This window comes from Condylostylus longicornis, unplaced genomic scaffold (genome assembly GCF_029603195.1).
Source record: "Condylostylus longicornis isolate FDR11 unplaced genomic scaffold, ASM2960319v2 ptg000004l, whole genome shotgun sequence".
Lineage (NCBI taxonomy): Eukaryota > Metazoa > Arthropoda > Insecta > Diptera > Dolichopodidae > Condylostylus > Condylostylus longicornis.
The window spans coordinates 14,222,324-14,232,731 of NW_026577973.1; the positions used below are offsets into that span (position 1 = coordinate 14,222,324).

General features: G+C 19.4%; 1 protein-coding gene across 2 annotated transcripts in view; it reads left to right on the plus strand.

Annotated features, from left to right (window-relative positions):
• LOC129614378 (protein roadkill) overlaps positions 1-4,791 on the plus strand; it is an 88,528-nt gene extending 83,737 nt beyond the window's left edge. The window contains exons 3-8 of one of the 2 annotated variants that reach the window (XM_055528956.1): positions 2,761-2,882; positions 2,980-3,141; positions 3,229-3,524; positions 3,625-3,803; positions 3,875-4,017; positions 4,136-4,791. In XM_055528956.1, the coding sequence (XP_055384931.1) occupies positions 2,761-2,882; positions 2,980-3,141; positions 3,229-3,524; positions 3,625-3,803; positions 3,875-4,017; positions 4,136-4,280 (1,047 nt within the window). In that variant the 3' untranslated portion in view covers positions 4,281-4,791. The remainder of the gene's footprint in view (positions 1-2,760; positions 2,883-2,979; positions 3,142-3,228; positions 3,525-3,624; positions 3,804-3,874; positions 4,018-4,135) is intronic. The other variant, XM_055528964.1, reaches the window with a different exon arrangement.
• Positions 4,792-10,408: the final 5,617 nt, after the last annotated feature.

Consider the following 10,408-nt stretch of genomic DNA (forward strand, 5'->3'; position numbering starts at 1 on the left):
ACTATTTCTTATATACATATTTACATACATACATGCATACATTATGTACATTAATTCTTAAATTATAGTAGAAGCGTAACGTACAAATATATTTAGAGTGTACGTAATTTTTAAGTAATTATTTCATATATCATGTACAAATGTATGTTACACATATACTTACACATGCATACATCCAATAACATATTTTAATAAAAAAAAAACAAAAAACATAAAATTTAATTGTTTAATTTTTTTTTAAATTAATTTCAATGAAGATTTATTTGCAATAGTCTGAGCCATGGTCTCAATTTTTATGAAAAATTACATAATAAACATTATTTTGTTTATATTTTAAAATTATACTTATACTAATGTACAATGCATATGTATGCATATTATGAAATTTATCAATTTCAAATTGATAATTCAAAAAATATATAAGAATAAAAGCTTCAATTCATTCCTAATTTAATAGAATTTTTCTTTTTTTTTTCATTTATTTTTAAAATTTTACTGTACTCAATTATATTCTGCTAAATGCATAAGGTGTTAGAATAGGAATCGCTTGAAGTAATTATTCTCATTACTTTTAAGATTATTGAGGTTTTTAGAGTATATAGAAATTGAAATTTCAAAATTTATAGATTTTAATTAGAAAATTATAAAATTTTTCAAATATAATATTAGATTAGCTAAAGTGATGCACATAATATTAAATAATATATTATAATAAGGTGATCATTTGCCTCAGAGCCAAATTACAAAAAAAGGGCATAGTAATTCTATAATATAATCAGTAATCACTTATTCATGATTAAAATCTTATGCTGTTAATTAAACTAATGAATTTTTGTTCAATCACTCTTTGACTTTAATTTATAAAAAATTACTTAAAAAATCTAGAGAAAATTTAATTTATATAAGATAATTTCACATATTGCATAGAGTAGATAAATTTGTTTGAATGCAATAATTATAAATATAATTAATATTTCAATTAATTAAAATTGAATGAAAAATTAAGATTTTTTAAAAAATTTTCGAAGAAAAAAATGTTAAAATTTATATTTAAAATTTGTACTTAATTTTTTTTTTTAGTTTTCATTAAGCAGGTTATTTATATGTAAATTTACATAATATGTATACATATATGTATCTACAAAAATTAAGTATGTCAAAAATAAATATTTAATGTTGCGTTGCATATTAAAAGACCTCAACAATTTAAAACAATATTATTTTTTTTTTATAATTGTCATATTTAAAATTTAATTTTTAGTTCAAGCACTTTTTGTATATTGTATATTTATTCACGTATGTACATAATGTATGAACGCTTATTGTATGTTTATATAATAAGAGTTCAATGCAATCTTTGCAAATTAGAAGATAACCCAATAAGTATGTACATATACATATATATAAGTATATGCGTAGATAAATTCATTATTGCTATTGTTAAATAATATTTGATGAAATATAATATTTAGCATTTGGTTAAAGGAGAAACAAAAAAAAAAGCAAATAAACTGAAAACTAAAAAAAAAAAAACATTCACACAAAGCAGTGAGCAGGCGGCATTCTTTGATTATTGGTTTATGTGTTTTTACCCCAATTTATTGCAAATATGTAGCAAAATCTAAATTTATATTAAAGATTAATAAAAAAAAAATAAAAACAAATTAACAAAACCTAAATAGTTGAGCTTTTAGTTGACTGAATTTCCTTTTCTATTAAAAAACAATTGACATATGTACATATATGAAACTCGGCAGTATGTTATAATAAAAATTTAGTAATTCTTGCAACGATCTCTAGAATTGTGCACTGTGATAATACTGAGAGATAATTAAGAAAATTAAATTAAACGAATTTTGTATATTTTGATCTATATTTTATTGCTAAAACCCTTAAGAATTAATAAAATAATCTAAGATCTAGCATGAAAATGCTAAATTTTTAATTATTAAAAAAAATATATGCATAAAATTTATTTAAAAACGTTTCAATAGCTTCAGTATTTTTTTTTTTCAAAATTAGCGTTACTAAAATCTTTGAGGCGATAGCAGAACCGATTTAATGCCGTACTTATAAAACTTTTTATAGAGTATTTTTGAAGGTACATTTAGTGTATTCGAATTACGTAATGGCATATGATTGTATATTTATCTATAATAACATTTACAATACTGTCAGGGCTTATTTTATACTCTGTCAGTAAATCACTAAATATAATGTCAGTAAACTACTTTATACGATGTGTTGGCATAAGGGCAAATTCGGTAATGAAATAAATGCTAGTTAATACTAAAACGATTGATGGATTTATGAAAACAAAATTATCTTACCCTGACTTATGTTGTGCACACACATATGTTAATGCGCTATAAATGCAGCACTAAAACTACTACAGCATTTGACGAAAGTGTCAATAAGGGACTGTAATATCGATAGCATTTATTGACATTGCTACCCATGTTCTACACATTTTGTACGCATTGCATAACTACATTGAATTTTGAATTTTGCGGATTTTTGTGCATTGCTTTGTACATATGTATATATACCTCCAAATTGAAGCCAATAATTCTTTTGAATAAAAAAACCTATTATAACATCTTGTACACTATTGTAATGGCGTATGAATTTATTAAAGGAAAGACCAAAATGAATTTCAAATTTAATTATTAAGTTAAGAAAAATAAAATCATTATTACTAAAAAATTAAAATTCAATTTATATTAATAAAAATACATTTTTTTGTTTTTTTATTTTCAGGTTAAAGTTGTTAAATTCAGTTACATGTGGACTATAAACAATTTTAGCTTTTGTCGAGAAGAAATGGGTGAAGTTTTAAAATCATCAACTTTTTCAGCAGGTGCTAACGATAAATTAAAATGGTAATTTCTTTTAAAATTTTATTATCAATTAACTGTTATAGTGTTATATTAAAGTCTTTACTATTTATTAACTTGTATTTATTTTTTCTATTTTCAGGTGTTTGCGAGTTAATCCCAAGGGCCTCGATGAAGAAAGCAAAGATTATTTATCATTATATCTACTATTAGTATCGTGTAACAAATCAGAAGTAAGGGCAAAATTCAAATTTTCAATTTTAAATGCTAAACGTGAGGAAACCAAAGCAATGGAATCACAAAGGTTTGTTTTTGTTTAATTAATACCTACATATGTATGTTTATTAAATATTTCCAATATATTTTTATTATTTTTATAATATTCTTGTAGGGCATATCGTTTTGTTCAAGGTAAAGATTGGGGTTTCAAAAAATTTATTCGACGTGATTTTCTATTAGATGAAGCAAATGGTTTATTACCTGAAGATAAATTAACAATATTTTGTGAAGTTAGTGTTGTAGCAGATAGTGTTAATATCTCTGGTCAGAGTAATATTGTACAATTTAAAGTTCCCGAATGTAAATTATCAGATGATTTGGGTAATTTATTTGATAATGAAAAATTTAGTGATGTTACATTAGCTGTTGGAGGAAGAGAATTTCAAGCACATAAAGCTATATTAGCAGGTATTGTTATAATGTTTGATTAATTTAAATATATATTATATGTTTATAAGTACGAGTAAATGAAATATTTATTATAATTCAAAATATTTTTAAAAAACAGCAAGAAGCCCTGTATTTGCTGCTATGTTTGAACATGAAATGGAAGAAAGAAAATTAAATCGGGTAGCAATAACTGATGTTGATCATGAAGTTTTAAAAGAAATGTTACGTTTTATATATACGGGGAAAGCTCCAAATTTAGAAAAAATGGCTGATGATCTCTTGGCTGCTGCTGATAAGGTATTTTTATAATAATACTTTTTATATTTTAAATAAAAATTTTAATAAAAAATTCTACAAATTAATTTTAGTATGCTTTGGAAAAACTCAAAGTTATGTGTGAAGAAGCGCTCTGTGTTAATCTTTCTGTTGAAACGGCAGCTGAAACTTTAATTTTAGCTGATCTCCATAGTGCAGATCAATTAAAAGCACAAACAATAGATTTTATTAATACGTAAGTGACATTTTTTTTTTAAATACTTATATATGCAATATATTTATTATATAAAAACAAAATCAATTTTAAAATTTTAGAATTTATTTTTAAAAACACTTATGTTTTCTCATTTCAGTCATCCAACAGATGTTGTAGAAACAGTTGGATGGAAAAATATGATCGCATCACATCCCCATTTGATAGCTGAGGCATTTCGAGCGCTAGCAACACAACAAATCCCACCAATTGGACCACCAAGAAAACGTGTAAAAATGAGCTGAAAACAAAATACGTCTTCATTATTTTTACATTTATTACCGCATAAATTTAGCATAATGAAAAAACAATTGATTCGACAAAAAAGATTTGTAAACCAACAAAAACAACCAAAACAACAACAACAACAAAATAAAGTCAAGCAAGAACATACAGAAGAACAACAACAACCAGAACATCAATATTATAATAAAATTAATAAACAACTAGAAAACTGTTTTTCCAACAAAACTATAAACAATATTAAGGATATGAAAAATTATAAAAATAATTTGAAAAAAAAATTTAAATTTCTCACTAAAACTTGTTACTATTTCCAAAATAACATGAATAATATCAATTGTATTAATTATAATGGAAATAATATTAAATATCAATATACAAAATATTTCAGTAATGATTATAATAAATGCAATCAAAAAATTATTAATTATAAAATAAATAAAAATATATCAATCATCACTTTAAATAACATTAATGATTACAATCTATTATTTCCTCTTATTTTAAACTATGATGAATTTATTTCAAATAATAATAAAAATAAAATTTATATTGAATATTGTAATAATTATATCAATAACTATGATAAATTACATGAAAATAATATTAATAGAAATGATAATTACGATTATTATAATAAATATACTCTAAACAATTATGAGAAATATATTTATAATAATATTCATAAATATAATAATAATAATAATAATAATAATTATGATAAGAATATTGTAATCAATAATAAAAACAATAAGAAAAATATTAATAAAAATAATAATGAAAAAAATAAAAATTGTAACAAGAACAATAAGTATTTTGAATCATGTGAAGAAAAAAATCAAATTATTATTGGAAAAAAGTTTGATAAATTTGAAAAAAATTTTAAAAAATACACAATAACAAATATTAAAAATTATATAAAGAAAAAGATAATAATTTTAAGTGAAAAAACAATGTATTGCTAAAATCATTAAAATTTCGACAATTCATTATTAAAATCAATAAAATCCAAACTACCACCAAAATCAACAACCTTAAACCATTTTTTTCAAAAATAATCCCATTTTATACAATATATTTTTACCTATGAAACAAAATCATATTATTATAATCTCTGTAATAAAACAATAAATAAAAATTATACTATGAAAATTAAAAAGATATAAAAAATTGGAAATAACACTTACCAAAAAAAAAAAGAAAAACGTATAAATTATATTAAAAAAATATTATAAATTAATAAAAATACTTTTATTGAAATTTTCCATTTTATAAATTGAAAGTAATTTAAAATACTTTATGTTTTAACCAAATCCCTCAACAATTCAAAATAATAATTTACAAAAATATTTCAAAATAAAACTATAAGCAATCTGGAAAGTAATATTTTTACAAAAAATTTATGCAAAACGAAATAAAGTAAAAAAAAAATGTTAATTGCAAAAAGAATCCTTTATACATGCAAAGAAATAATTTTCATAAATGCATTTTAAATACAATATCAATTCATTATGATTTATATAAATTAGAAAATATGTAAAATTTCAAACATACCGAATATTAAATAAATATAAATAACTTTAACTTCAGTGTTGCTGTTGAAAGAAAAGAAAAATTTAAATTAAAAAAAAAATTTTTTTTTTGATTATTTTACAAATATTTATTTGTAAAATAATATAATCTAAAAATCATTACCTTTTTCATATTATAATTAAATTTATATTTCGTTTTGCATATAATGTAAATTTATTATATTTATATATAAATACAAAATATGCTTTCTAAAATAAAAATTAAATTGGAAGATTTCTTTAAATAAATTTGATCAAATTAAATAAATATTTTATTGTTCTTCATATTTTATAATTTTAATTTGTGTTGAAATATGAATTTTAAAGATAATCTTTTTACTCTATCGTTTTTTTTTTTATAATTCAAACTTTTTACAACAAGATTTATTAAAATTTAAATAATAATTTTGTTAAAATAAAAATAGATAATAATTTGTTTTTTAATTTTTGTAATTGACCTAAGAAATTACTAAAATTGGTTTACTTTTTTTTTATGAGCTTAATAAAAAATAAATTTTTTCTTCTCTTACATACATAGATTTTTTTTTAATTTAATATTATTGTGCAAGTTTAAAGCAAATTTATTATTTATTATTTTAATTTTTTATATTATTAAATAATTTCAATTTCATATTATGGGAAAAGAAAAACACACAATTTACACAATTTTAAATCCTTTAAAGTTTAAACTGTGCATATATACACACATATAAAAAGAATTATTCAGTATTTAAAATAAAAAAAAAAAAAGAAAAATAATAAAATGGCTCCAAAGACCACTTAATAATTTTCCAAAAATTTAATCTCTAAAAAAAAAATGGAAAAAAATTTATTAATAATTTAATTTTTATTTTTATAATTAAATTTAAAAAAATAAAATTTCTTAAATTGTGAAATTAATAGTCCAAATTATTCTTGATTAGAACAAGTTATACCGAATAAACATATGTACATATATATGTATGCAAAAATTTTATTAGGCCACCAAGATGAAATCAGTTTTCGAAACAACAAAGTTTACAACAAAAAAAAAGTGATTAATATTGTACGACTCCGATGCACGATTGATAAATCATTTCTTTTTTTTTTTTATTTTTGAGAATTTTCAATACGTTTTGTTAGTTCGTCTAGAAATATTAATGGCAGCAATTCTTATTTTAATTTATAAAATAACTTCAAAACATTTTGTTTTTTCAATAATTTTATTTTAGAAATTTCTCTTTGATTCAATGCACTTCACTTCCATATAGAGGGCGAAAAAAATTGAATGCGCACTACTTTTTAAAATTAAATTATTATTATTTTATCTACTGTCAATTAAGATATTTAGTACAAGTTCAACAAGATTCATACATAATATTTACATAGAAATATACAACTTATTAGTTCTAAATTGCTCTCTGGGCATATATGACTTGCGGGGTCGTCAAAATATATTTATTGATTCGTCATTAATGCTAGATAGCGTAAACTTTTTTTTTTACTTTTATTTTCTTAAAAGAGTCACAAACTATTATTTTTATTAAATTAATATTAAAAACAAATCTAAATAAATTTTCCTTTAATTTTAAATGAATATTTAATTTTAAGTTTACAATCAATTTTGTAAATTTATTTTTAAAATATTAAATATTACTTATAATATAAATAAAATATACATTATATATAATAATATATAAGTAAAAAATATGTTTATATATATTTATATATATGTGTATATATATGTATATATATATAAGGATATATTACATAAATACAATTTAGAAAAGAAATATTATATATAGAAATATATGTATATGTGTGTGTGTATACAATTAATATACCATTGATTGCCAAATTTTTCTTAACTACATAATATTATATAAAATATTAAAAAAGAAAATAAATAAATTTTAATATTAGAATTATAAAAATTAAATAAAATCAAAAAAAAAAAAAAAAGAAAACATAATTACTTAAATAAAATCAAAATAAAAAATAATTGTAATTTAAATGTATATGTATTTTAGTATAAAACAAAAATACAATAAAAATTAAGAAAAATAAAATTACATGAAGATGAATGAAAAGAATGGAAAGCAAAAAAAAACCGAAGAAGAAAGAAAAACAGGAAATTTTAAAATTTGAGTAAAACAAAATCAATATTTCACAAATGAAATCATCTGAACAGTCTGAATTGAAAATGACGATGATTATAAAATAAAATACAAGTATAAATAAAACAAACAAAATAAAAAAATAATATTATTGAATATCATTAAATAAAATTAAAAAAAAAGAAAATCATAAAATAGTTTTGAAATAAAAATCTTTTTGTTGTATCAATTGAAAAAAAAAAATATTTTTTTTTTGTAATTTTAATTATTTTTATTATTTTATTATTATTTTTACTTTTCCCCCTTTGAAAAATTCATAAAACAATTTTCTCTGTTTAAAAATTAAATTTTAAAAATAACAAAAACAAAAAAAAAGAATAATGTGTTTCATATTTCGTTTTTTTTTATTTTTATTATTTTAATAATTTTTTTGCGCGGAAATAAATTATTTGAAGCAGAAAGGATGTTCGTAGACACATACATATATGCATTTATAATGTTACACTATTTTGTGATTAAATCCAGAATTTCAAAATATTCTAAAATTTAAAAATTGTAATAAATGTTATTTAAATTAATTTAAAAAAAAAAACAAACCCAATAATTTTGTTAACAGCTTGAAAAAAATTTTCTAATTATTATTTATTCTTTTTCCTGCTACCAAATGAAAATTAAACGAAATATTTATAAAAAAAAAAACACAAAATCTCTTAAAATAATTTTATTTCCGTGTATAAAAATAATTTTTTTTTCTGTTTTACTATATTGTAATTACTTGTAATTAAAAAAAAAAAAACTTTTTTTTTTATTCTTTTTTTTTAAATTATATTTGAAATTAAAATTTGAAAAATAAAAAATTCAAAAAAAAAAAAGAAACAAAAATCTAAAAACAAATCTAATTAAGTATATAAACATTAAAATAATACATATATACATATATATATATAAATTAAGAATTATGTAGATAAAACAAAAAAAAAAGGAAATCATTTTAATTCAAAGGATTGTAAACTATAAATATAATATTATAAAAATGTATAGTAAATATAGTCCCGGAATTTTATAAAATCATTCGAAATATTTAATTTAAACTATTTTTTTTTTTTAAATAAAAAAGCAAAAAAACAAAGTTTGAACCGATAACATTGAATATTGATAATTCAAAATTGTTATCGGCACTCCAAAATGTGGTGTTTTATACAAATTTGTTACGTTTGTTTTCAAGAAACTACAATTATTTACTTATACTAATTGAAAAAGAAAAATTTCATAAATTAAAAAAAAATTTTTTTAAATTAATTAATTGTTCAACATTCTTAATTGCAATCATAATTTCTGAAAATATTTGAAATTTTATGTTGTTTTTTTTTTCAGTGTAATTAATTTTCCGTTTTTAAATAAAAATATTTTTATATTTTAATTACGTAATAATATAATTTAAAATATAAACTAAGAGTAACTCTTGATTGTTCTTGAATTCCTTTAAATAAAAAAAAAAAATAAAATTTAAATGTTAAAAATTTTCAATTTTCCATGAAATTTTTAATAATCGAGGACTATATTTATATTTCGGTTACATTTTTTTGATTTCATTTTTTTTCTTCTTCTCTAAAAATAAATTTTATTCTTTAATAAATGATTTAAATAATTGTATTATTTAATTTAAAATAATAAGAAATTAAATATTAATTAAATGTTGTTGTATATCTACTTTTGATTTTCAAACACTAAATTAGTTTTAAAAAAAATAAAATAAAACAAAAATTATTATAAGAATAAAAAGTTCAATAATTTTTAATTAAAGCGTTACATTTTTAATTTCTAGTATTTTTATCATTTTTAATTAAGAAAAATAATTAACTATTAATACAAACATACGTATATATAAATTTCATCAAAAAAAAAAAAAAAAAAGAAAAACAAAAAAAAAAAATAATACAGAAGACACATTTAAAGAAGGCAATGCAAAACAAGAATAAACATTTTTAGTAGATATCTTAAATTTATTTCCAAATTTGAAAATAATATAAAAATGCTTAAATTTTAGAATAAATCAAGATCTCAAAAAGCACAATTTGTTTTACTTCCTTTCGTGGATGCTCATACAATTATTTTTTATATACAATATTTTTATAATTTTCTATTAGTATAAATTATTACATTACCTAACTATTAATGATTTAACAAAAACATCCGCAAAGTAATGCTCGAGTTTGAAAAGTATAATAGTACATCAAGTAAATAAATCTTTATCATAAATATACATAAGCATGTACTCCCTTTTAGCACTCAAATTTTTTTGAATTGAAATACTTACATTTTTATGCCGTTCTATTATATTCCTCACTTCTTCCGTTTTTCGTATTTCTAACATGGTTTCGAGCAACTTTTAAAGAAAATAATGGAACAAAAACAAGGAAATATTATCATATACACTGGCATTACAGTTTTAGCAAGCATATC